This window comes from Drosophila yakuba, chromosome 3R (assembly GCF_016746365.2).
Source record: "Drosophila yakuba strain Tai18E2 chromosome 3R, Prin_Dyak_Tai18E2_2.1, whole genome shotgun sequence".
Lineage (NCBI taxonomy): Eukaryota > Metazoa > Arthropoda > Insecta > Diptera > Drosophilidae > Drosophila > Drosophila yakuba.
In genome coordinates, this window is record NC_052530.2 from 7,128,449 (window position 1) to 7,155,635 (window position 27,187).

Sequence of the window (27,187 nt, forward strand, 5' to 3'; positions counted from 1 at the left end):
ATCAATATTTATGACTTAATTATGGTATTGTCTTATGGGGAAATTTAAAACTTCTGCTTACGCCACTGTTTGATGGCAATAACTTCCGATAGTTTGTTCACACCGAGCGGTTAACATCACATATCGTGCCAAAATGAGGAGATATATTTTAGCAAACAGGCACCGGTCACATTGCTTGTTGGCAAAAAGGTAAACAAAGTGAAAATTTCGAAAAATGTGCAAAATATTGAAGTAGTGCTTTGTAAACGTGCTACTGGCCAATCTGGACTATATCTACTTCCCATTTATAAGTTACTATGAATGACTTGAATATCTCGTGAAAAACGCAATCAAAATAATGAGCGACTCCGATGAAGGTGAGATAACTTAACATTTTATGAAATTATGAAATGCATAATATGAAATATATGATAGCTTTGTGCACTATTTAACCCGGTCAGAGGGCAAACTAAGCATTATATGTTTGACTATGCAAATTAAAACTCCAACCAGTTGTTATTGGTTTTTCAACAACACCAGCAAGCCCACAGGGTGACTTTGGTGCAATGAAGTGGGCGCGCAAAAACGTTTTTTTAAATAGTCACCACCCCACAGAAGCAACTAGTGCACTGCAAGCACTGGAGCATCTGACACCCACGTAGAGACAATCAAAACAAATGCCACGCACCCAATGCCAGTCCATGACCAAGTGCAACAGTTGCCGCGCTTCTTGGGCCGCGACTTGCGCAGTGCGACAAAATACGGCCTGGATCAATGACCACAAAAACGTGGCCATCGATTTTCCGCAGTTCAGTTTTTGCCAGCGGCGCGTTCGGTCATCGTCTCCGATGCCTATTTATTTTTGGGGCTTTTTCTCACCGATTTGGGTTACATAATGTCTTGGAAATTCAGCATGGAACAGCCCAAACCTGGAACTGAAACAGCTCTGGAAGCCTGCGACTACTTCGTGGATGAGGTCATTGAGGCATCCTCAATACGGGGTGTGAATTTGTTAAGTCCGAAGATGTCGGGTATTTTTAAACAATGAAAACTTATCTCTTACAGATGCCCGCGAGGAAGTGCGTCAGATCAAACACGGGGAACTGCGAACGGCAGTTAGCTCAGGCGATGAGCGGACTGTGCGGGTGCTGCTGGCGGCTCTGGGAACTGAGCGGCAGATTATAGTCAATATGGCTCCATCAGGAGCGAATACCCTACTATTTCTGTGAGAAAAAGTCTTTTATAATTAGTAAATTTCGAGCCGTACTAATATTGGTCTTATTTCAGAGCCTGCCAATCTGGTTACGAGAGCATTACTCAGCGATTACTGGATGCTGGAGCGGATGGTCGCTCCCATGCTGTAACCAAGTACTCACCCTTGTACGCCGCTGTCCACAGCGGTCACTTGGGCATCGCACGACTGATGCTAGACCGTTTTCCAGAACTGATTCAGCAACCGACGGTAGAACGCTGGCTGCCGTTGCATGCCGCCTGCATCAATGGACATACCAAGCTGCTGGAACTCCTTATCAGCTACAGTTATCCCGACTACCTCTACCAGACATATCGCGACGAGGACGGCAAGTGGGAATGGCGACTCCCCTTCGACGCTAACGCTCATGATGTGACGGGTCAGACCAGTCTGTACATAGCCAGCATCCTAGGAAACAAGCAGCTGGTTGGCGTGCTTCTAAAGTGGCAGCTCCAATGTCGCCGTACGTTGGGCGATTCCGCCAGCTCAGTGAGCACTCCTATTACGCCCACCAGGAAACGCATTTCATTTGGCATTCAGGCTATCATGTCCAAACTGCACATATCTGGGGAGTCGGAAGGACCCGACGACCTAGCTTCCCAAGAGTCAACTGAATGCCAACGGTGTCCCATTAACGTCAATCTGCTCTGTGGAGCGGCGAGAGAGACAGCTCTTCTAGCGGCCGTTCGGGGCGGCCACCTAGACGTGGTGCAGTCGCTGTTACAGCATGGAGCAAATCCGAATATTGTAGCCAAGCCAGTTGAGGATCACAACGACCCGAAATGTAGCGAAGAAATATATGGGCTCAGTAATGTCCCCATTGCAGAGGCCTGCAAACAAAGGTCGCTGGCTATGTTGGATCTCTTGCTAAAGCATGGAGCCCGCGATGATAATGGCACGGCCATTGGAATGGCTATTACTGGGTGCGACGAAGCCATCCTGAGCCGCCTTTTGGCCCGACGAGTCCATCCGGACTCTGACTACAAGATCAACAAGAAGGGTCTTCCCACACCAGTGGAGGTGAACGTATTTTTGCCATCTACCAGCAACATATCCTACAGCGCTATGTTCCCCAACAATCCAACCATTATTGACTGGCACAGCATGGGCTCCAGTGTCCAATTGTCTGTAGTAAGGGTACCCTGGATGGTCAGTGGTGTGTTGCTGCTGAATCCCAAGCTACAATCGCATCCTCGACTCAATGAGGTAGCTCTGACAGCTATTACGCGAATTGATTTCTCGCACAACGTTCTAACGTCAATTCCACAGGAGCTGTTCCATTTGGTTAGCCTAAGGTTAGTGAACATAAAATATTAAGTTATTAAGAATTATAATAGTATTCCATTACAGATATTTAAATGTGGCGCAAAACAAGATAACCTATCTGCCTGCACCAATGGGCCAGACATATGGTTGTCCGGTACTGGATGAGTTTTTTCTACAGGACAACCAATTAACAACGCTACCGGCCGCCATTTTTCACCTTCCCGCCCTATCTATATTAGATGTTTCAAATAACAAACTACAACAGCTTCCCTTTGACCTGTGGCGTGCGCCCAAGCTGCGCGAACTTAATGTGGCCTTCAACCTATTGCGGGATCTTCCTGTGCCGCCAATGCAGACTAGCAGTTCACTGCTGAGCCTTGAAAAATTGCATTTGCAATCTTTTGAGGAGCCGATATCAAACAAACCGCGAAATGTGACTCAGCAACGGCTAACCCATCGCAATCTCTGGTCGGCTAGTCTGGACATAACCGATAATGACATGAAGTGGCAGCATGAACAAGATTTAGGTGATGGAAAGACACCTGGTGCGGGCTCCTCCCAGCTAAGTAGTTTAAATATAGCAAATAACCTTTTCACCAGTATCCCCGCTGCTCTGCCCTGTCTGGCTGTAAACTTAACCCGGCTGAATATGTCATACAACAGTCTGCGTTCTATGGGACATGTAACCAGTTATCCGGCAACACTTAAGCAGTTGGACCTAAGTCACAACGAGATATCCTGCTGGCCAAGTCTACCACGGATTACTGAATCAGATCCGCATTTACTGTGCTACAGTTGTGTCCAGCCACCAGAGGGTCGAGATGACGATTATAAGACTGCCTCCTCAAAGAGCAGTAACTCCTCTGCCACATCGTTTCGAGCTTCGGTATTAAAAAGTGTTTGTCGGCACAGGCGTCATCTGCGCCTAGAGGCCCTACGCACACTGATTCTGGCTGACAATCTGCTTACCCGCATCCAGCTGTCAACTGATGATGCTACAACCCTTTTCAATGAGAGCGAGGACGCCGACTGGAGTGTGGTAGGGGTCAACCGGTCTAAGGTGATATTTCCCAACCTATCTATGCTGGATATGACAAACAATTGCCTGAAGGAGATTCCCGCTTCGCTGCATGAACTGAGCAGTCTATCAGTGCTGAATATTAGTGGCAACGTCAACATCACGGAGCTGCCACCGCACTTGGGGCTCCTTTCGAGGCTTTGGAATCTCAACACGCGCGGCTGTCTACTGCAGGAGCCACTACGCTCTATGATCGAGAGCAAGAAGCACAAGACGATGGACATTGTGGGATACCTTAAATCTATTTACGAGGATGCTCAGCCCTATGCACGAATGAAGCTAATGGTGGTGGGTGTGGCTGGAATCGGGAAGAGCACTCTGCTGGACTTACTGCGCCAGGGAGCGGGCTCAGGGTCCAGCTCCGGCTCTCATCGATCACGAGCGAGTGAAAATCATTGGACCAAGCGAATGGGACACGCACGCAGCACATCTCGATCTCATCGTCATTCGTCCTCTTCTAGCGCAAACATTTCCACAGTAGGAGTGGACATTGGAACATGGATATGTGAGAAACGGAAGCGAGCGCCCGGATCCCACGGCCCAGTGGTGTTTCGTACTTGGGATTTTGGTGGCCAGAAGGAGTACTACGCTACACATCAGTACTTTTTATCCAAACGAAGTTTGTATTTGGTGCTGTGGCGCATCAGCGACGGTCACAAGGGCCTGGCGGAGTTGCTGCAGTGGCTTGGCAACATTCAAGCGAGGGCTCCCAACTCCCCCGTAATCATAGTGGGCACACACTTTGATGCCGTTGGTGAATCCATCTCTCCCCAAAAGGCCGAGCAACTGCAGCAATTGATTCGGGAGAAGTTTATCGCAATTCCTGATGCGGAAAAAATAGGGCTGCCACGTGTGATTGATTCCATCGAAATAAGTTGCCGGTAAGTGTGAAGTGAATTGAATTTGTAGGACTCTGAATTGTAGGCTTTGAATTGTAGGACCCTGCACAATATCCATTTATTGGCCAACATTATTTACGACACCGCCATGCAACTGCGATCCCCCGGGTCCAAGGAGCCCATGTTACTGCAAAAGATCCCCGCCAGCTACATTGCCTTGGAGGACATTGTGAATGTGATTGCATGCAATCTGCGCGCTGCTGGACGAGATCCCGTCCTGGATGGCGAACAATACAGGTGCTTGGTCACCGAACAGATGCGATTGCACAACTACAAGAGCTTTCGGGATATCGCTGAGTTGCAGCAGGCCACAACTTGGTGCCACGAAAATGGAATTTTATTGCACTATGACGATGCTACGCTGAGGGACTACTACTTTCTCGATCCGCAGTGGCTTTGTGACATGCTGGCCCATGTGGTCACCGTGCGGGAGATCAATCCCTTTGCCCCGACAGGCGTGATGAAATTAGATGATCTGCAGATGTTGTTTCGCAGTGTGCAGGTTCAAGGAAATGGAAACCGAAGGTAAATATTTCTTTAACTGGATTTGCAGAACAATTTTTTTAGTTGTTTTGTTAATTAATAATGAGGTGAAATATCTTTGTATTAATTAAAAATTCCTTCTTTAAGCTACATAGTCAGCCTACTTAACAAGTTCGAGGTGGCTTTAACGTGGGACTCGAGAACGCTACTCATACCCTCCCTACTGCCTTCGCAGGAGTCATTAACACCCAATTCAGGAAGCACAGTTAAGCTATCGCAACGTTCTCGCGGCCGTAGTTTGGGTTGCTCTGTATCGCAAGAAGTAAATCTTAATAATTTGATATACGAGCAGAGGTCAACTTCTCCCTCATCATCTTCTTCTGGATCGGCTAGCCAAGGGTTGCGTCGCATTCTGTTGATGACTTATTTCCCGTCCGGGTTTTGGTCTAGGTTAATCACACGGATTTTAGCTGATGAACAGATAATAGAAGCGATTCGGGGCGTTTATATGGCTTCGGAAGATGTAAGTCGAACATTTTACATCACATGCAAGTTGTGGGTCCAATCTTTATTTTCCAGAAGTACTCGGACTTCGATATACGCACATCGTTGGAGCAGGATACCCAGTGGAATCTTTGGCAGACAGGCTTAGCACTGTACTATGGACCTATTTTAATATTCAAGATCTGGGAAGTACCATTTCAGAAGACAGAGCGAACGCAACCTTTTCGCACTGATGGCTGCCGGTTTAAGCTGAAACAAGATGGAATCTGGGGCGATGTAAATCTCAGCTCCTCCAGCATTCTGGAAGTTTACTTTCCTCTTCATGAAGTAAACATATCGCAAGAAGTAGATGACAATGAGCGACAGTTGCTGGCCGAGACTCGGCCGCACATGTCTCAGGTGGCCAAGCTTTTGGCCCTAACAGTGGACCATATTGACTTGCTTTTGGAGGACTGGTATCCTTCCTTGGGAACGCGGTTTGTGCACACTTCGGAGGGTCGATTCCTAATCACTCGATTGGTGTTATGTCCGCGCTGTCTTTGGAAGCTGCAGCAGAACAACGAACCCTCTGATCGGGAAGTGCCTCCAGTGGGTTGCAATCGACCAAGTCGAAGTAGTAGGCGTGGAGCGGGAGCATACTTTCTGCACGGTGTAGGTGATCCCGGAGAGGATGGTGCTTTAAACGTTTTCTCGGCATATTTAAACGCCACAGCAAGAAAGGAGCGCCGATCGGAGGATTCTTTGGGAGCGGGATCGGACGCAGACTCGGGCGTCGGTCCCGACTCAGCCGGCTCTTCGCGCAATACTTCAGTGGATGGTCATCCTGGCTTTCACTTGCCTGATAACTCAAATGTTTGTTATGCCTGGATGATTGAAGAGTGCATTTTGTCCGTTTATAATCAAAGCAAGATCAGTTGCCCTGTTCATCTTGAACAGTCTATGGCTCAGCTTGCGCCGGACGTCATCTTTGCCGATATTCCAGATAAGCACACTATTCCAAGTGAGTGCATCACCAAAGGATCGCTCCTTGGTCGAGGCGCTTTTGGATTCGTTTTTAAAGCAAACTGCAAGGTAAGGGGCGCCAGATCCTTTAAGCCGGTGGCAATGAAAATGCTTCAGCCAGTGCCTCCGGGAGCTCGGGCGAAGGAGGTGAGTGCGACAACTTAATGAATGCACTGCAATTCATTGTAATTTTTCCTTTTAGAGCGCTTTGATGGCCTTTAAGGTAGCTGTCGGCAAATGGGATCGGGATCCACTTCAGCACTCTTGCAAAGCCTACTGCACTGCCCGTCAGGAACTAGCAGTACTTTTAACCCTGAAGCATCCAAATATTGTACCCTTGGTCGGGATCTGCATTAAACCATTAGCTCTGGTTCTGGAACTAGCTCCTCTGGGCGGTCTGGACGCTTTGCTCCGGCATTACCGACGCAGTGGAGCCCACATGGGTCCGCATACTTTCCAGACCCTTGTTCTCCAGGCGGCACGAGCAATCGAATACTTGCATCGCAGAAGAATCATTTACCGCGATCTAAAGTCTGAAAATGTCCTGGTTTGGGAGCTCCCACAACCTCACACTGAAGACAGTCCCCGCAACCATGTGCATATAAAAATTGCCGACTACGGAATCAGCAGGCAAACAGCTCCAAGTGGAGCTAAAGGATTTGGCGGCACTGAGGGTTTCATGGCTCCCGAGATCATACGCTACAATGGTGAGGAGGAGTATACTGAAAAGGTATGTTTATATTTTTTATTACTCTTAAATCAGTTGTTTTATCGAAGCTATAATGTCAGGTGGACTGCTTCTCATTTGGAATGTTTATTTACGAGAATATCAGTTTGCGACAACCTTTCGAGGGTCACGAATCCATTAAAGAGTGCATCTTGGAGGGTAGTCGTCCGGCTCTGACTCAAAGGGAAACCCAGTTTCCAACTTGCTGTTTGGATCTTATGGTCTTGTGTTGGCACGAACAGCCTCGTCGCAGACCGACCGCAAGTCAGATTGTTTCCATACTTAGTGCACCGGAGTGCATCCACCTGCTGGATGTCGTGGCCATGCCGCATAGCGAGAAGATTGTTTGCGGGGTTTTTCAGTCGCTTGTTGGTATGGGCGATGATGAGCGAACTGGCCTAGAGCTGTGGCTTCCGTCCTTCGGCTCTCGCATCGATATTCTGGACTGCTCCCCTTCGGGCAGCCTACTGCAGTGCAACAGCATCAGTTGTTCTCCGCAGCCACAGGTGGCACCGCCCAAGACACCCGAAAACGGTGCCAATTCACGTGCCCGATCGGCTCAACGTTTGCCCAAGATGAACATGCTGTGCTGCTGCCTGGTGGGTGATGCCATCTGGATGGGCGACGTTTCCGGTAACCTGCACGCCTATAGCACATCCAGCTATGTCCACTTATTTTCGTACATGCTCGATCCAAACATTAAGTCAGCTGTGATCAGTCTAGTCTACATGGAGAAAATAGCTCGCGTGGCCGTCGGCACGCATAACGGTCGGGTGTTCCTGGTTGACGCCACGCAGATGCCCACCAATTGCGCATTTGCCGAGGGCTCCTTTGTGCTTACGGAGATCTGTTCTGGTTTCGTGTTGCACGCCGCTTGTTCCGTTCTTGTGGATGGGTAAGCTGACAAATTTAAAACTAAATTTCTTTTAAGTCTGAAGTGTGCTTTTTTATAGAACCTATGAATTGTGGTGTGGCGAGATTGCTGGAAAGATAAATGTATTTCCGTTGAACGAGAGCGGCGTGTCCGGACATCAGGCTTTATGCCACAGCGAGGAACCCAATCTCATTGAGGACGTCAAGGTGGCTCGAATGTGCAGCAATGCTAGCCATGTCTTTAGTTGTCTATATCCCGGTTGTATGGTGTACCAGTGGGGTGCTATCTCTAAACGGATAGAAAACAAGCTGGACTGCTCAAAGCTGCTCCCCTGCTCTGAGTCTCTGCAAAGTATTGCGATTGATGAACATGTCAACCTCATAAAATGTCAGATCTCAGCACTGGCGGCTCACAATTTAGAACTGTATATTGGGACGACCTGGGGCTGCTTAATCGTGGCCGAGGTGCACACCCTGCGCCCCATTAGTGTTTTCCGACCTTATGAAAATGAGGTAAGATTGGAAAATTGTTCGTTGAATATGTGGATACTAAAAATTCCATTTTCTTACAGATAAAATCTATAATAACCCTTTGTAAAGACAATGTTCCACTGATCGCCACGATCGGAAGGCGATATCGTTCTCTGATCTCACGCTACATGGACTCCGCAGAGTCATCCACCAAGAGCTCTGCCGTCAACACACCTACACATGGTGTAGCCAAATCCGTTCCACCGGCGGATGTGGATAATCACATACATTGCCTGTTGTGGCGCGCGAAGCACTGGACCTAAATTCGATCTCATTCGATATTTGTTTAAGTATTTAATCCATACACAAAAATGGTGAGAAGGTGCTAGATACATAAGAGGATTATTCGCTGAGGAGTATATATTTCCTGTGAAATGTTATGTAATATTATTGCCGATTTTTTAATATATTTGACATATAGGAGGTGCAATCTATTTCCTTTGCAATTTTTCATATCATTTTGTACCTTTTGTATTTATTTATTAAAAAATGTTACACAGCTTATAATTTTTGTCAGTTCTACAATTCATTGTAGGACTTAGGGTGCGTTTACTTATAATTTTAACACGAAAACAAAAATTCCCCGTTTTTAGAAGTTTTTGCTCAAAATTGTCGTTAATGCAATCATAAAAATTCATCGAATATTTTATTTTCTTTATTTTCCTTTTTTATTGTTTTGTAACAGAACCAAATCTATTACATTCCGCAGATCAACTTAAGAAGTTTTTAAATCTTTGAATAAAAACTTGCATCAAAAATAAAAAGTCTTTTTAATATATTTAAAAATTAAGAAATCTATTTAAAAACTTTTAAATTCAGGTTATATGTAAAACATTATATACATACATTATATATTATGCATGCGAAAAAACAAATATTTTCCAACCGGCATTCGACGAGTGAAAGGGATTTCTTTCTACTGCGATTGGGCCACTGAAGCTACTGACATCGAGGAGTGACGACTGCGCGAGTAGATGGAAGCGGAGTTTTTCAATACCCGTACATAATTATTGAAATCGATAACGAACTGGAATTCCTCCTTGAGAGCGTCGCGCAACGGAACCTGTAACAAATTAAAGCAAATAATTACGGTTGCCTACCGTGCGGAAGATGTCAACCCACTCGATAGTGATGAGCTTTCTTCATCACAAACAAAACCCAGCTGATAATCCCGTAAAGCAAGGCGCAGCAACTTCCGACGAGGAGTACGAAGAAAACTCCCTCCAGGTTATTCATATCCAAAGGTGTCGCATCAGGAGCATCCTCTTTGGTGGCGCAAATTCCGGTGCCCACCTCGTTCCACCACTTGTTCTTCATTTTCTCCAGCACTCCCTGTTCCTGGAGTTCCAGGAGGGCATTATTGAACTTGCCGCGATGCGGCCAATCTAATATTTTCAAGATATAGAGTTCAATGTAATATTCTGAAGATACATTACTTACCCTTCCTCATGGCTATTCCATAGCCTTTCTCATCCAATGCATCTCCAATCTTTTTAAGATTGCATTCACGCTTGGTATTATACTCAATGGAAGTGGATTCCATCAAAAACGCATAGTGGGTATTGGTCTTAACTCGATTTACTCCCTCCATGTTGTCTTCAGTGAGATATTGAGGATTGTCGGACATGAATTTATTCATCTTCTTATATCGTTCTTCCGCGGAGGTCTATGGAGTTTATATTTTCATTGTAGCCCGTTAAAATAAAAATAATTTCGAGATTACCATAAAGAAGTTTCTGGTGGATCCAGTTTTCTTTGCACCGTAAACCACACCATCCTTGTTATCTGCCAGATCGTCTACGCTGTTGATTAAACTTTGCGGTTTTTCAATGGTCAAAAAGGCAGCCAAATTGGCGGTGTAAGAAGAGACGACAATCAGCGTAAAGAACCACCAGAAACTGGCTACAGTTCGAGTGGATAAAGCTCTAAAGAAGATATACATAAATATAAATACTTTCTATGTTCGGGATAATTTTCATACTTAGGACCAATTTCAGAACCCTGCTGAAGCAGAGCTCCAGTTGTAAACCAAATCGAGTTGCCTATTGTAAACTGGTTTTCTAGTTCTTCTGGCTCCTCAATACAAGGATACGGGTTATCCCATTCGCTTGGCGACAGACGGCCCAATATGAAGAAACTCAAGGAAACGCCCAAAAAGGAAAAACCTAGGAACCACCAGACTTCCTCCGAAAAAGGGTCCATGAAGGTAAAGAGCTCAGGTTTGGCTTTCTGGGGCTTCAAATAGAGAATTGCAATGCCTGAAATGTATGTATGTATTATATGACTTATTTTAAGTGAGCTAATATGTGACATGCCCAGATTCATGAAGGGTATGGTAAAGTCTAAAGCCTGTTCACGCTCAGAAGTAATGGTCAAATCCGTGATAGCCAGGTCAGCTCGCTGTAAAAATATTTGCTTATTAACGGGTTAAAAGATTGAAAGAATCTCGCACCCCAGTCATTATCTCCCTCAGCATGCCCGTGGATTCATTTGTGGATTTGTTGTACGATCCATAATCATTGCCGCCGTTTACGAATGTAAAATTGAAGCCCAGCTTATCGGCCAGTTCCTTGATTAGATCGACACCGTATCCCTCATACTGGCTGTTACCCTCTAGCTGCTTGTAGGTCTCCACCAGTTGGGCATATGGTTTGTTCTGTAATGTTGTATTTCAGTATGTTTTTAGGTGATTAAAGTGGCTTGAATCGTACTGCCACCTACCGGTACCGAGAGCAAGATAATAAAGGTCTTATTGGCCAGCGAATTGTCAACGCTATCGAATTGGGCAGTGGTGGGTGCCAGTCGCTGTGGTCTATACTGCCGTTCCTCGTCCCATGTGCCCACCTTGACGATTCCCGACGGTTGCAGTTCGATGATATCCAGGTGGTACCCCTTGCGGACGTTTCCTTCGAAGTAGATGGGTCCCGTAAGCAGACGATCCGTGAGGCGCAGCTGTAAAGATCAAAAGTAAATGGAGTGAGTTTTAAGGGATTTTTTTCTATTTATTTTTCCTATTTACAGTTCGCATATAATTCTTGAAGGAGGAACCATCATCTCGGACGCTTTCTGTTCTTTGCGAGCAATTTTGGGGCACCGGCTTGAAGGGAAGGTTCTTTAGGGTCTGTGCAAACAACTGGACGGCATCGTAGGTTAGGGCCATTTCCACGGTTATGGGACAAGAACCTTACAGAAACAATCAAATTACTTTGTTACTTGAAATTTAAAGCATACCAAATATTGATTACCATTCCTGAACTCATCCTGATCGGTGGGGTAACCCAACTTAATGAGCAGTTCCTTGACGGCCATTTTTTCAGGAGAAAATAAGCGCAGACCTGTTATATTGGCCTCACTGTACTTGTACTCCTCCAAATCGAAAGAGTGAAAGTCCAGATTACCGATTATGTACTTGTAATCCTCGTTGATGATGCCCACTTGTTGCGCCTGGTTTAGGAACTCTGGCATCGTTTCACTGGAGCCCACGACCACAATTCGATTATCCACGGACTTTCGAACCCGTCGAAGGACCTGTTTGTAATTGCCATTCAACTGCATGTCGTATCGCAGCACCGTGATCACAGTTCCACTCTTTCCTAACATCGTGGTTAACTCGTTCAAAATGTTTAGATACTCGGCTGCAAGTCATTTGGGATTCTTTTATGAAAATCTTTTATGATGAAATGCATAGACAGCTTACCCGACTCGTAGAGGAAAATGAAGCGGGTCCAATTGAACTCCGTGATTAGGCTGTACAGAGCTTTGGCCAGGTCAGACGGATGCGGGTGCAGATTAAATCCCTCCGCGTTCTCACTCATGTAGGAGTAGATGTGGGGTATGTCCATGGCGTCGCATATGGACATCAGGTGGACGGCAGTGTGCCGCGACGAGGGTCCAAACACTCCAGCGATGCCTGTCTAAAAAGTAATAAAAAACATATTATATACATATATACGAGTATATAGTTACAAACAGCAAGTTATAAAAGACCGGAGAATTCGTTGTAAAATTCAAACTTGTCTCCATCGCATTCCCATTATAATTGATGGAATAGTCGAGGAACATTACTGTTTGCTGATAAAATCAAAATTGTGCCAACCCTAATCGACATACGCATATTAACACCAAGATTTAGTCAATACTTACCTCCAACATCCTGCACAGCCTGCCGTAGCTCTGGTACGCATCCCCGTAGTTAACCTCCTCCTTGAGGGCAGTCAAAGTGGTGCCCACCTCCTGGTTGGCGACATCGATGGCATGGTCGAAGACTATGTTCATCTGCTCCGTGTTCTGGTCGGTGAGCAGACCTGAAACCGAGAAAGTCTCTCTCATCCACTTTTGGCCATTTCCCTTATGCCGGTTTGTTTATAAACAACAACTGGACCGTCCCCTTCAGTCGGAAAACCCAAATAAACAAACAAATACTAAAACCGTTTTTACGAGCTTTCAGCGTTGATGGAACGAACAGCGTGTTCTCTTTATGAGAAATTAAAAATAAATCGCGCGTTGAAAACAGTTTGTTTGGAACTGCACGACCAAAAAACTCATGCGACACACATTTTTCAAATGAGTTATTTTGGGGCGTCTTCTCGAAATTACTTACCGATGGGGACACTTCCCAAACTTTGGATGTTATTGAATCCGCCAAAGTTCTCATACTGAGCCCTGTTAACTGAAATTTTAATGCTAATAATGCTCCACAAAATTATAAAATGGTTGCAAAACATTTTATACGGTTTTTATTTTAAACATATGAATTTATATATACATATATTTGTCATTCAGTGAAAAAAATTCTTGTTTCCCGAACTGAACACTACGAGTGAAAAACGAAAACTGATTTTTGCTTCCAACATGTCAATTTGGAAAACGTTTTGAGTGAAATTATCGAGAGCTTTTCCGAAACTTTGGAGAGAATATTAATCATGAAATATCTCAAATTTAATCCTCAACCGGCATATTTTCCTCAGAATCAGTTTTAAGGGACTCTATGGACTGAGATGAATTCCGGCTACGAGAGTATATGGATTGGGCACTTTTTAGGGGTCTTTCATTCTCCGAAAAGCGAATGACAATTTTAAATTCCTCAGCCAAGGCATCGCAAAACGGTACCTGAAAATAAATTTTATTATTTAACGCTCTTTTTGGAAGGTAAAATGTACTGCACCGCATAGTTCTTAGCTTTCTTGTAGACAAAGAAGCACCAGCATAGAATGGAGATAATCATGGAAATTATGGATCCGATGATCAAGACAACGTAGATGCCACTCAGATTGTCAACCCCCAATTCGGAAGGCCCATTATTATCGCTTTTTGCCTGCAACAAAAGTTTTATTATGGGATTATTAACAGTCCACAGCCCACTGCCCACAATTCACATACACTGCATACACCGGCTCCAACTTCATTCCACCATTTATTCTTCAACCTGGCCAAGACACCTTGTTCCTGCAGCTCCAGCAGAGCCTTATTGAACTTATCGCGATAGGGCCAATCTGTCGGAGGTAGTTAGTACGCCAGATCAGAAGGATCATTGTTTATAATACCCACTTTTCACCATCGCTATGCCGTAGCCCTTCTCATCCAGCGGATCTCCCACCTTTGTCAGATTGCACTCCCTAACCGTGTTAAACTCAATGGAGGTGGATTCCATGAGGAAAGCGTACTTGGTGCCCGCCTTCACCTTGTCCACGCCTTGCTGATTGTTTTCCATCAGCATCTCCGGATGAGCGTTCAAGTACTCGTTCATTTTGATATAGATGGGTTCCTCTGACGTCTTTGTATTAAATAAATATTATTTAACGTCGACCCTAACTTTATTACCTAGCTTACCGAAAAGAAATTTCGCGTAGATCCTGTACGTTTAGCTCCATACTGAACGTCGTCCTTGTTATCGGCCAAATCTTTAACACTGTTGATAGGACTAGTGGGATTCTCGATGGTCAAGAAGGCAGCCAAATTTGCGGTGTAGGAAGACACCATAATCAAGGTGAAAAACCACCAAATCGCAGATATTGTACGTGTGCTGAGAGCTCTATAAAAATATATATGATTATAAAGCTACTTTCAGCAATCATCAATGGTTACTCTTACTTGGGTGCAATTTCAGAACCTTGCTGCAGTAAAGCTCCGGTGGTGAACCAAAGGGAGTTATTGATAGTAAATTGGTTTTCCAGCTCTTCAGGCTCTTCAATACATGGATAGGGATTATCCCACTCGATGGGCGAAAGTCGGCCTATAATAAAGAAGCAGAGTGATACGCCCAGATAGGCAATGCCCAAGTAGAGCCACACCTCCGAAGAAAATGGGTCCATGAACGAAAAAAGAGCGGGTGGGGCCTTCTGAGGTTTTACATACAAAATGGCTATACCTGGCAATCAAAATCGTATAGTCAGAACAAGGAATTAGCACTCCCACTTAAAAGCCTCACCCAAATTCATGAATGGAATGGAAAAATCGATAACTTCCTCTCGCTCCGATGTTATGGTAAGATCGGTAATGGCCAAATCAGCTCTCTGTTATTAAATTTCATTTTCGATCCGTAATTATTTGATTCAATTTGATATTTACCCCTTCCACAATTTCCTTAAGCATTCCTGATGTGGAGTTCGTGGACTTATTGAAGGAGCCATAGTCATTACCACCATCGCGGAAGGTAAAGTTGAAGCCCAGCTTGTCGGCCAACTCTTTGATTAGATCCACTCCATAGCCCTGGTACTGATTGTTGCCTATTAGAGTGTCAATGCTTTCCACCAGACTGGCGTACGGCATGGTCTGTAATTTAAATTCCCGACGGTTAAATCTTAAACAACTAGAAAGCTATGAAAATAATTATAGTGTACCGCCACAGATATAAGAACGACGAAGGTTTTGTTGACCAGAGAACCATCGTCAATGTCATTGAAGTTGACAGCTTGGGGAGGCCGTTGGAACTCAAAGTCCATGCCCTCCTCCCAAGTGCCAACCTTGACCAACCCACTGGTTTGCAGTTCGATGACGTCGAAGGTGAAACCCTTGCGCTTATTTCCCTCGAAATATATGCGGCCTGTGATGGTTTTCTCTTTGATCTCCAACTGTATGAGTTTTAAAAATTTAGCAATTGGATTAATGATTGCTAAGGCTTACTAACCGATCTCATGTAGTTCCTGAAAGTGGAACCATCGGGTTGAACATTGTCGTGGCGCTCGGAGCAGTTTAGCATCTGAGGTTGGTAGGGCAGATGTTTTGTTGTCTCCGCAATCACACGTACCGCATCATAGGTAAGAGCCATGTCCATGGTGATGAATGTAGAACCTCAAACAGAATTTTGCAGAAAATAGCTTCATATGATCTCCATAAAATTACAATGTAATACCACTATTTACGGGTTCACTCTCCCCCAGTTCTTGGTGCAGCTTTTCCATCAGATCTCGCACTTCCTCCTGATCAGGTGAGAACATTCGTATACCTGTGATGTTGGCCTCACTGTACTTGTACTCCTCCAGGTCAAAGGTGTGCAGGTTAAGGTTTCCAATGATGTATGTGTAGTCCTCGTTCATGATGCCCACCTGTTGGGCTTGACGCAGTAGCTCCGCCACGCCGCCTGTTGAGCCCACGACCACGATGCGACTGTCCTCCGACTTCCTGATGCGTCTGAGCACCGATTTGTAATTGCCATTCAAGTTAAGATCGTAGCGCATTACTTTGATGACAGGTCCTTTGGTGCCGTATCGGGTCATAAGGTGATCCAAAATGTTCAGGTACTCGGCTTTAGTTCAGAACCAATAATTAGTTAGGAGTCAAGGCGGATTCTTAGGAGCACCAACCGGATTCATAGCAGAATATAAAGCGGGACCATTCGAACTGATTTACAATGTCGTAGAGCGCATTGGCGATATCCTCCGGACTGGGATGCAGATTGAAACCATCCGGATTGGATCCCCAGGAGAGATGCGGGTATATGAAGGGTATGTCCTTCGAGTCACAGGCATTCAAAAGATGGGAGGCTGTGTGCCTGGCAGCTGGTCCAAAGACGGCTCCCACTCCACTCTGGAACTCGAGAAAGGTTAATCAAGGGAATTCCTCTTGTTTCGCACTGCAAGTAGCTCACCTGCATTAGCCTACAAAGTTGGGAAAATGCCTGGATGGAGTTGCCGTAGTCCACCTGCTCGGATTCCCCAACCAAAGGAACACCCAGTTCATTGTTTACCACCGATATGGCGTGCTCGAAAGTCTGCCGGATTCTATCGGTCGCGTCGTCGGTGATAAGGCCTATATATATGAATTATTTTGAGTCTAAAAGTGGAAAGCAAACCACTCGAGCACTTCAATCTATTTCACTCACCTAGGCGAATGGATTGACCACTGAATGCTTCGTATGCATTACCCCCATAAAACTGAGCCTGCACTTTATTAAGGCTGAGAATAATAAGAGAAATCCAACAGAAATGCATCGCCTTAATTATTGAAGTTTGGATTTAGAGTTTTTCATCTCCCTCCGCTGGATTTCTGGTTATTAACAATGGGTATATCTAAATATATACGTATATTTTTGGATCACCAACTAGCGCGATATCTTTGAAGTTCCTTAGTCGCTGAGCGCACGTTCTCAACTGAATAGCCACTCATAATTGCTTTAAGAATTCCACTCGAAAGTTTTTCAAAATATTCTTTTTGAACTTGAAAGCTTCCAGTGTTGAATAATTTGCATTAAATTAAAAGTCACAATTTATTGATAATATACATTTAATTAGAATTATCACAAACATAAATTGCATCATAAACTAAACTATTGCAAGTTACAAGTATAAATAGTTAAGGGCTAAGAAAAATATATAGATTGCAAGTTAATTTTTGGCACATTATCTTTGTTGTGATGGGGAAGCCATAAACCCAAGGCGAGTCTCCAGGAATGACCAGATGGGTGTTCCGTCCCTTCATCCCTGAAATGGAGAGGAAAATCTTAACGGATCGTATTAATAGCTCTATATAGAGTAGTGACTCTCAGACCCCATAAGCATTCCAAGTGGTTCGCATCAATTGCAGTTTGATTGGAAAGACAATTGGAGAAGTTGCTCCCCGGAAAAGAAACTGAGCCAACTGCTGTGCATAAATCACCATTAATTAAGTGTATGCGCCCCAATTGAAGTGTGATGCCGTTGTTGGCACAACAGCTAGGGGTAAATGGGTAACGAGCCACAAGGAAGATGTGCCAGACACCACCACTTTCTCCGTTAAGTGGCGCCCAAAGTGGAGCGCAATTAAAGCCCTGACATGGAGGTCCCACTGTCTTCCGGGTACTCACCAAATGGCTTGCCTTCGGTCTTTGGCCTAGGAATGCGTGGCATACGTCACGTTTAATACTCTTGGGCTATTGCTTTGATTTCCTCCGACTACCAAACGCTGCATTTCTTGTGAGGATTCATCGGTGATCCCAGAGGACAATTGAACTCCCGCGCAAAGTCAACGGAGTTCGAGAGCGTCCCAATAACCCGGAAACGACCCGGACTGTGGATGGCCGTGTTCAGCTTGTTCCGGATAGCCTCTGGCCGCATCGCTCCGCACCAAACCTGACCAAAGTTAAGGAAGAACAGCTGCGGTCCTGTCATGTTCAACCCTGGCAGGATCTCGTCCGGCACCTCCCTGGGATGCTCTTTCAGCCAGCGCTGGTACGCGTGGAAGGCCTGCCTCAGGCCTCCGTTGTCCGCGATATTCTCACCTGAAGTAAATTATTATAAATTATAATTAAATACTCATAAAATGGTAAAATGTTTTGAAAATGTTGTGGGAAATTGTATCATAACCCAATACTAATATAAGCATGTTTTCAATCAATTCATAAAAATAAAACAAGGAAGAACGCTATAGTCGACTATTCCCGACTATCATATACCCGTTACTCAGCTTGAGTGCGAACAAGAAATTTGAATATTTTGTTTGGTATATAGATAGAAATTGGCCAAACAAATAGAAAAACGAAACAAAATCAAAGTTTTTTAAATTTTTATAATTATTGAGATCTTGACGTTCATATGGACGAACAGACGGACATGGCCAGATCGAGTCGAATAATGATTCTGGTTTAGAATATATATACTTTATAGGGTCGGAAAAACTTTATTCTCCCTGTTACAAACTTTTTAACTTGAATACTACGAGTAATCATTTTTTGAAAGATTTTAGTGTCCGTAAAGTACTCTTTAAACAGCACCTTATTTCGAATTTTTAATCAGATCGACTTACCCTGCGTACTCTCTCCATTCAGGACGATGCCCACCTCCTCGACAGTATAGTTGCTGTATTGGGCGATAATGCAGCGGGCTCGCTCGTCGAAGCCTCGAATCGAAGAGTCCGTCCACCACTTGTGGATATTGCCGTTCCGGTCGAAGAGCCTGCCCTTGTCGTCGAATCCGTGGGTCAGCTCGTGGCCAATGACTACACCAATGCCGCCAAAGTTCAGCGACTTGGGGAAGTGACGGTGGTAGAAGGGAGGCTGCAAGATGCCGGCGGGGAACATAATCTGGTTCTTGTTGCGGCTGTAATACGCATTGACGATGGCTGGAGCTGTCTGCCAGTTGGTCTTGTTGACCCTTTCGTGGAGCTTGGCCTGCTCCGTTTTGGCCGTATGAAGCAGAACATTCAACGTGTTTTCAAAATACTTTTCCGGATGGATTTCTATGCCCGCGTACTTGCTATTCAGCTCACCCGGATTAAGAATGAAGTCCGGATAGCCGATCTTCAGAGACATGGCGTTGACCTTTTCCTCCGCCAACTGCTTTGTGGTGGAGTCCAGCCAATCTGTGGTTTTAAGGATATCCCGGAAGGCCTGCTGCAGATCGTGGGTCATCCGCAAGGTGTCCCGCTTGCTGTTGTTGTCGAAGTAGCGACTCACGAACATGGAACCCACTGCCATGCCCATGTTGGTGTTCACCTGAGCGATGCACACCTTCCATCGCTGCGGACTCTCCTCGCGGCCAAAGAGTGCGTGGTAGAAACTCTGTTTGATGTCATCAAAGCGATCGTCTACGTTGTTGATCCTGTGCCGCACAAAGCGCCACATCATGTAATTGGCTACCGTTCGGGTGTCCGTTTCTTCCATAAGAGTTACCAGCTTGCTCATGTACTCCACCGCGTAGATGACCACTTCCTCGGAGCCCAGAACCTTGCGATCTTGAAGACTTTGCAGGTAAGCTCGCCACTTGATTTCTGGAACCACTGCCTCTAGTTGGTCCAGTGTCATGCGTTTGTAGAGCTGGGCGGAATATGAAGATATGAATTATGTCTTGTAGGTATTCTAAACAAAAAGGATTCACATAAACCCCTTTGAATTCTTGCTTAAATTAAAAATGATAAGTGTAGAATACTGCATTTGCCAAAAACAATAAATGAGTACATTTGCTAGTTAGTTAGGATGGTACTTTTTGGAACATGATACAAACTTGACAAAGATGTGGCTTTAATTATGCATTGCTCAGAATATAAATGTATTTAAATCCACATAATTTAAAGGGTTCTATCTCCAACACCAAAGATATGTTCTGAGGCCCTATATCTACGGTGTTTTAAATTTCAAAAGTTCTATAGGGCGAATTCATATATGGATCCCTTCAACAGCACTTAGATAAGTTCTTGCATTTATAAAATAAAGGTCTTAGGAGCCACTCACCTTGGTGACATTGAGTCGTTGCTCCGCTGGAGCCGTAATCCCGGCCAGCTGCGTCTCGAACGCCACCAGCTCGCTGGCCACCCGCTGGGCGTCCGCCTTGGAGGCACCCATTTTGTGCATCACCTCGGCCATGTAGCGTTGGTAGGCCTGCAGGTACTTGGCGTTGCTCGGCTGGAGAAAGTACTCCCTGGTGGGCAGGCCCAGACCCGTCTGGTCAAATTGAACGATGTTCTCCTCGGAGTTCTTGATGTCCGCCCCCACCCACTGGACGATTAGGATGTCATTGTTGTAACGTCTTAGGGTGGCGGCCAGCACCTGCCAGTTAAAGTGGGAGTCGCTCCATTGGGACTCCAGGACTGGCCAGCCGCCCAGTTCCCGGATGAGCGTGTGCAGCGGTTCCAATCCTCGCTTGGCCAGCACCGCACTGTTCACGCATGACCGGTACAAATTCTTCGCTTTTAGCTGGGCATCGTGCTGGGGCTTTAGGAAATCGGTGGGCACATGTAGTTGCTCTTCGGTATCTGGCTTGTCCTTGGCTCTATCCTTCGGCAGAACACCAGGTGGAGCAGCTTCCTCCTCTTTGGTCTTCTCCCGTGGGGTTTCGATAAGGCGTTTCCTCTTCGTCCCGTTGGTATACCGCTTGTAGCGCACCAGAACGCGGTTGAGCAACTGCCTCTTGCTGACAATGTGCCGACGCAGACGTTCCGCAGTAAGTGCCGCAGCCTGGTCAGCTTCGCCCTCACCCTCGCCCTGCTCATTAAGCTTAAATAGAGTATTTCGCACGGTACTTTTTCGAGGCTCCGCTGCGGGGTGCACAGGGGTATTTTTCTCCAGGAGATTACGTAGCACCAGGTCCAGACTCTCACGCAGCATTTCGAAGGTATCGAAACCGGCCTTATCCTTGGGTATTGGATGCAGGCGCTCCCAGTTGCCGCAGGCGTACTTGTAGAAATCCACGCAGGGATCCACTTTATTGTCCATGTAGCGCTTCATGGTTTTGGCCTGGGTCATGCGAATGCCCTCCCGGGTGCCTTCCTCGTTCCAGAAACTCTGTAGAGCGGCGGTGGCTTCGCTAATCTCGGCACTGGTCTCCTCTGCCTGGCGTTCGGCCTCGCGACGCTCCCTTGTTTTGATCATCTCCAGCCAGTAGGGAGCTATGTCCTGGTAGCGCTTCTTCTGCCGCTGGTAGAGCTCCTCATCTAAGGGCTTAATGTCTAGGTCGATGCCGCTGCCGAGGCACTCGCGTGGAATTCCCAGTGGCAGGAAGGATGTGCGGGAGTCCTTCATCAGCGTGTTGCGCTCCTCCAACTCCATTGACTCCCCATTCCCGTAGCGATATGGTTGGCAGCGACGTGCTCTCTCCGCGGCCAAAATCTGCAGTTGGGTCCGCTTGCCCGCCGGCAGGATGAACTCCTCGTTGATCAGGTCGTTGTAGGTACTTCCCTCCGGTAAAAGGGATTCGTAATCCTCCATATAGGACGGCACCTCGGTTGGAGACTTCTGCAGATTCCGCATCCTCTGCTCGTTTAATTGCAGCGCCGCCAGCATCCCGTCCAGCCGCATGATCAGGATGAGCACCAGGGTCAGCGGCAGCATTACCACTGGAAGAAGTAGAAGCAATTTACAGCAGGTCAGACCGGGACACCACTGCACCCGACCTGTCCGCTGATTAACACCCAGTCCGAGCTTCACGCTCCGGGCTTTAGCGTTCACAGGCGAGCCAGGAGCCGCGGCTGCAGCGCCGTGGACCGAGGGCATCGCTAGCTTCAGTTGGCTATGGCGACTCATCCCACGAGCCACCGTAATTGAGGAGCTCGCTGGCCTTTATACTTTAATTAAACGCAATTTTTCGCGAAACGCAGTTTGCCGAGCCGCACTGGACGTAACCCAAACCGAGAATGCCAAGCTGCAGATCGGATGCCGGAGGCTGGAAGCTGGAGACCGAAGACTATACTGCGGCCGAGTCGCGCTCGCATCGCCAACTGAAAGCGCCGCCCGGGGATGCGCAATCACGGCGCGCGACAAGCAATTGAGCGGCGACAGCAGCAAATAGCAACCAGCGACATCAGCCGCATCAGCAGCAGCAACATCAGTCGCAGCGCCATCAGCGACTACCAACTGGGAACATGCAATCAATGGATCTCCAGCCAAAGGGGGGTTGGGGGATTCTGCTTGGGGTGATCTTAGTTTCAAACAAAACTTATTCCGATCTTGGGACAGGAAATATCTGGTATTACCCTACAGATACAGATACCTGCACTGCTTTGACCCCTTAACCTCAATCGCTTCATTAACTCGCCTTTATATCTCAGTTAATCAACAGTAACGACTACAAAGCAGATCGTTCAAATATTTGTGTCATTATCACTGGACTAGCAATAACAAACGCGCCTCTATAGCAATTCCTACACAGAAAATAAATCAAGATACGCTTTGGCACAAACGAAATTAGATATTTATAAAATATATTATATTTGATTGATATTTGCATGTATTTCTGCATGTAAATATTTATTTATTAAATCAAATAGTTATGAATTTAATAATAATGGTTGCCCTCACGATTTGGGGGATAGTAGGTGTAGGTAAACTAAACTCATTTTCTCATAAACCACAATAAATTAAATAAAGCTAGTCAACATTTAATATTATTCCATAAGGAAATGTTTCATCCACCTTATATTTTCTTCGCGTGCACAGCTGCCACCCAAGCACCTCCGCATTGACCTCTGCCAGAAGAGCGTCTAAATTCAATCAATTTAATTTAATTTCACAAAATAATTGTACACTCCGACGACGCACAGCTGGCCACGGGTTACGTACTCGAGTGGACTCGCTGGATCGACTGTCAAAGAACCACAACTACTACAGCTATTACAGATATAACAGATAGTACAGATACGGATGCGTTCCCGTTGAAATCGCCCTTTAGAGGCTGTCAACAGCTCCCATAACTATCCCATTTCGCTTTGGCCTGACCATTCAAGTGTAATAGAGATGGCGTCATTGGGCGCCAATAACTACTCCAGTCACACGTGTTTTTGGGGGTGTAATCCCCATCTGCGCGTCATCTGGTGTGCCACTATTTAAAGGGAATTAAAGCTCTGCGAGGCGTAACCGAAAGCCAAATTGGCCCTTCAGAGTGCGGAGGGTTCGGGGTACTATTACAAGATTATGCGGGTAATTGCTGGCATGCGATGCCATCTAATGTGCCTAAAACACCCCCCTTCTGCCCCTGGCCACCTTACTTTGCATATGTGTGTATGTGTGTGGCCGGGGATTGCCAGGGGGGTCAGGGGGGTCCAGGAGGTATGGCTTTTGTTCACGTCATGTATTTCAGTCTCATGAACACTAAACACGCAGGTGTATCTGTGTGAGTGCGGGAGTGGGTGAGGGTGTATCTGAATCTGTATCTGTATCTGTGCTTCTGCTGCCGGGGAAATGGCGATTGCTTCATATGCTAATTTTAGCCTTAAACCTTTTAATTAGCGACTATGACCGAGATTAGTCGACTCGTCGTCCATTTGTCAATCTCATATGCAGCAGAATGCCGCAGTGCAATGTGCAACATGTGTGGGCTTTCGAAAGGGGGGAAATGGAAATGGCCTGCAGCCCCTACTGCAAATGTTATGCAATTTGCCAACGCTCGGATGGATTCTAATTTCAATTGGCTTTTGTGTTCACTTGATCTGCGGTTCAAGACCAACCCGTCGACGCATGACCCACTGAGCCAACATGCGATGCTGCGATACACAAACACAAATTCGATTGCGGCATCAGGTTTGCGAGAGGTAAACGAACGAGTCGTGAATCAATCAATTGATGAAAATAAATATGCCCGGGGATCGAGTGTACTACGCATATAGTCGACGGATTGCATTTGGACGCGGTCGGGACTCGGGGGTAATGACTGTTGAACTCGGGTTATCGACACTGGCAGATTAATTAACTTAACTAACTTAATCATTAGACGACAAGCAACGGGGAGAAGGCTGGACGTCATGCATTTTCTAGATTTGTTTAGAATAAATTTACTTATTCTCGTACGCATAATTTTATTCCAGTGTATTTCTTGAATTTTCTAAATAGATAGTTTGCTAGAAAAGCTATTGATGTTTTTGCCTTTAATTGACACTGTATTTAGTATTTAATCTAATTAAAGCAGCCATTTACCTAGTTTTGCAATACATTTTTACTGCCATGGTGTAAAACATAGGCATCAAATTGTAAAACGAATTAAATTGTAATAAATGCGAAATAGAGAAATAAATACAAGAGCTATAAAATAAAATACACTTAGGAGCACTACTCTGCACAAAAATTATAAAAATTGACTAAGCCACGGAATTCCAACCAAAACGTTGACTACATTTCAAGAATAGAAAATCTTTAAGGCTACTTATTCCATTGAACCACTTTTCCTCCTTCCCCACACTTCACGAACAAGGATCCACCTGGATTTCCTTTTCGTTTGGATAAGGCAGTCGAAAGGACTTAAGCTAGAAGTGTCGTAAAACCAACTCACTTTATGGCCACTCAGGTTGCACCACACTTCAATACTTCAAATGCCTGGATCGCGGAATCGTTTCAATGGAGGAATATGGAGCACTGCCGCTGCTTGCGAAGTCGTTCTAAGACTGATTTGAATTGAAATCGTGGAACTGCGACGCTGCTACCGGCGTGCTTGGTGGTGATCCATCTGCTCGTTATCGCCTGGGGCTTTTACCACTGAGCTGTCTGCTGTTTTCCAAAGGGAATATTATGATATTGACTGGTGAGTGGCGACTGTAAGGGTCTAATTCTTGCTCGATCGTCATCAATGAAAGTGATTCACGGCCATTCACTAGTGCGCAGGAGATCGGCAGAGGCTTAATTTTACAATTTCAATGACATTTTTCGCAAAAACGCCTACTCAGACACTATAAAGTATATAACAAAGGGGGTCCCCTTAATTATCCTGAAGAGTCGTTAGCATATGAACCCATTTGGGTTCGTTTTATTTAAAAGGAAACCGTATTGTATGATACATGGATAAATGAAACACGATCACTTCTCATCTTAGGTATCGATTCGGCTAGTGGTCCAAATCAAGAATATATATACTTCAAGGGTCTAATTCTACCAGTTACATACCTATCAACGAGTCTAGTATACCCCCTAACTCTTCAAGTAAGTGGTAAAATAAATAGTGTACCCTTTAACATGCAAAAATAATACTAATTGTATACTTGAGATGTATGTAATTGATTGCCAATTGAGCCAAAAAGCAAACATAAAACTTAAAATATAATTATCTATTTTATTTACATTTTAAATAATTTGTATTTTCTCTTAAAGTTAAAGTTAATTACTCGGAATATAATTGCAAGTGACATGTAGGTAGCTCACAAATGCATGTTCATATCTGTGTCATTATAAAAATGCTAATTGAATTCATCAAACACAATGCGCGATTGACAACTCCAACTGGCAGTCGAGTAGTTTTATTAATTTAAAGCCCACGAGCATTGATTTATCGACTCACGTTGTTTGCTGTCGGCTGACAAGAATATTTCAATTACAATTTGATTGGCTAAGACCACACCTGAATAGGCCATTGTTAGTCATGTTTGCTTAGCGATGCCCTTTTTGTGCAATAAATAGTTTAGTTGTTATCAGAGTGCCTTTTATGAGGGTCATTTAATAATTAAGGACTAGATAATTAACGAGAGTGAAAAGCTGATGGCCTTGTTCGTGTGTGAACATTTTATGGGCAGTTTGTGTATTTAGATTTTTGTTTACGGCCCTAGTTGAACACATTAAATATTCGTGGCGAGGTGAGAAAACCAATACATTTTTTAATTACATTACCATTCGCATGGGCCAATTAATTTTAGGCCATTGTATAACCATCACTTACGAATTTCGATTTCACTAATGCACTTCCACCAGCACTGCGGCCTCATTTATTAGTCTAATTATTTGTGAAATACAACATCAGCGTCGACAGTGTTGGCCAAAACTGAAAGCCGGCAAATAAAGCCGGCATTTTATTAAACGCTGAGACTAGTAAAACACGAAAAATTAATGGGGGAAAATGCGACTGTGGCGACTATAAATTTTGCACTATCGATCATTGTCGGGCTGCCAGATAATTTACAATAAATCTGCCTCCGTTTCAGAATAGTTGGCTGAAAACCGAAAAGCGACCGCCAGAAAACATAAATTAGGATAATTACAATTGCACCCACAAGTGCCATTCGAGCCATTTTTGTTGCCTCGGACGTTTTTTTAGCATTTTTTTTTGTATTTTTCGCCCCGGGATCAGAAAGAATTTTGATTGCATAAACACACAAACATAACAAACTGCAACTTTGTGAATTGCAAATTGTCAGCAACGGGCATTCGTTCGAATGGAAATACTGAAACCCAAAATAAACACACACAAATACGAGTATAAAATCCAATATCCAAAAATTAGCCAAAAAGAATTGCCAACCGTGCCAATTACAACAATAACAACAAAAGCGAGAGGGTGCTCACAATTAGGAGACTCTGGAAATGGCCGTAAGTATTTGCCAACTCCTTGGTCGGTCATGTTTGGCCGAAATTAGTTGGCCAAGCGCTGATTTTTTTGGATTTTTGGCTACCTAGCCAGCCAAATGGTTGAGGTGGGGTGTGAAGCGGTGCGTTTCATGAGCCCCGTTCCTGCAGCAAAACAAAATCAATTAAAACGAATCGCTGGAGCAAAGTTCCAACCAACTCCGACTGGCTCATTCATCCGTGACTTTGCACTTTGTCGGCGTCTACTATTGCGGCGGTTCCCTGGTCGGTACACAATGAACAAAATCTGGTTCTAATATCATCAATTGGTTGGAAAATAGTGTAAACACTATTGTGTGGGATACCACAATACCTACATGATAATACTTATTAGATTTGCTTAGCACTTAAAAAGACAAATAAATAACAG

At 45.0% G+C, this 27,187-nt stretch overlaps 3 protein-coding genes across 9 annotated transcripts; 1 reads left to right on the forward strand and 2 right to left on the reverse strand.

Moving 5' to 3' along the window:
* The first annotated feature begins 165 nt into the window (after positions 1-165).
* On the forward strand, positions 166-9,352 carry LOC6535826 (leucine-rich repeat serine/threonine-protein kinase 1). 6 transcript variants are annotated; one of them, XM_015191884.3, is made up of 11 exons: positions 166-356; positions 1,045-1,204; positions 1,267-2,526; positions 2,582-4,456; positions 4,514-4,999; positions 5,105-5,480; positions 5,540-6,610; positions 6,666-7,193; positions 7,253-8,085; positions 8,144-8,576; positions 8,636-9,352. In XM_015191884.3, the coding sequence occupies exons 1-11, from the start codon at positions 338-340 to the stop codon at positions 8,855-8,857; spliced, it is 7,263 nt and encodes a 2,420-aa protein (XP_015047370.1). In that variant the 5' UTR covers positions 166-337; the 3' UTR covers positions 8,858-9,352. The 6 variants fall into 6 exon arrangements, with proteins under 6 accessions (XP_015047370.1, XP_015047372.1, XP_039232778.1 ...); XM_015191886.2 differs by having other exon boundaries at positions 167-356; positions 5,537-6,610; XM_015191885.3 differs by lacking the exon at positions 166-356 and adding an exon at positions 646-980.
* LOC6535828 lies at positions 9,055-17,169 on the reverse strand. The gene is made up of 27 exons (XM_039376242.1): positions 16,915-17,169; positions 16,681-16,841; positions 16,397-16,619; positions 15,946-16,338; positions 15,721-15,884; positions 15,434-15,664; positions 15,162-15,365; positions 15,022-15,106; positions 14,685-14,961; positions 14,424-14,625; positions 14,142-14,367; positions 13,974-14,086; positions 13,759-13,908; positions 13,536-13,703; positions 13,195-13,327; positions 12,738-12,898; positions 12,292-12,508; positions 11,840-12,229; positions 11,614-11,777; positions 11,316-11,546; positions 11,047-11,250; positions 10,910-10,994; positions 10,576-10,852; positions 10,318-10,519; positions 10,035-10,260; positions 9,717-9,979; positions 9,055-9,657 (listed from the first exon to the last, which is right to left on the reverse strand). The coding sequence occupies exons 1-27, from the start codon at positions 17,021-17,023 to the stop codon at positions 9,511-9,513; spliced, it is 5,406 nt and encodes a 1,801-aa protein (XP_039232176.1). The 5' UTR covers positions 17,024-17,169; the 3' UTR covers positions 9,055-9,510.
* Positions 17,170-17,297: 128 nt separating this feature from the next.
* On the reverse strand, positions 17,298-24,884 carry LOC6535829 (neprilysin-4). Of its 2 annotated transcripts, XM_015191888.3 has the most exons (5): positions 24,761-24,884; positions 20,236-21,836; positions 18,813-19,821; positions 17,875-18,288; positions 17,298-17,512 (listed from the first exon to the last, which is right to left on the reverse strand). In XM_015191888.3, coding segments are annotated over exons 1-4 (2,937 nt in total). In that variant the 5' UTR covers positions 24,762-24,884; the 3' UTR covers positions 17,298-17,512; positions 17,875-17,962. The 2 variants fall into 2 exon arrangements, with proteins under 2 accessions (XP_015047374.1, XP_002096450.1); XM_002096414.3 differs by lacking the exon at positions 24,761-24,884 and having other exon boundaries at positions 20,236-22,213.
* Between the last annotated feature and the right edge of the window lie 2,303 nt (positions 24,885-27,187).

Bases quoted from the DNA above. Each gene is read 5' to 3' on its own strand.
- LOC6535826 (XM_039376845.1), top strand. From the start codon at position 681: ATGACCAAGTGCAACAGTTGCCGCGCTTCTTGGGCCGCGACTTGCGCA. The intron at 5,000-5,104 runs GTAAATATTTCT...TCCTTCTTTAAG, and splicing joins CAAGGAAATGGAAACCGAAG to CTACATAGTCAGCCTACTTA. The intron at 6,611-6,665 runs GTGAGTGCGACA...TTTTCCTTTTAG, and splicing joins CGGGAGCTCGGGCGAAGGAG to AGCGCTTTGATGGCCTTTAA.
- LOC6535828 (XM_039376242.1), bottom strand. From the start codon at position 17,023: ATGCATTTCTGTTGGATTTCTCTTATTATTCTCAGCCTTAATAAAGTG. The intron at 15,366-15,433 runs GTACACTATAAT...TTTAAATTACAG, and splicing joins TCGTTCTTATATCTGTGGCG to ACCATGCCGTACGCCAGTCT. The intron at 10,853-10,909 runs GCATGTCACATA...CATACATTTCAG, and splicing joins CATACCCTTCATGAATCTGG to GCATTGCAATTCTCTATTTG.
- LOC6535829 (XM_002096414.3), bottom strand. From the start codon at position 22,023: ATGAGTCGCCATAGCCAACTGAAGCTAGCGATGCCCTCGGTCCACGGC. The intron at 19,822-20,235 runs GTGAGTGGCTCC...TATTCCGCCCAG, and splicing joins AACGACTCAATGTCACCAAG to CTCTACAAACGCATGACACT. The intron at 18,289-18,812 runs GTAAGTCGATCT...AATTTACTTCAG, and splicing joins GAATGGAGAGAGTACGCAGG to GTGAGAATATCGCGGACAAC.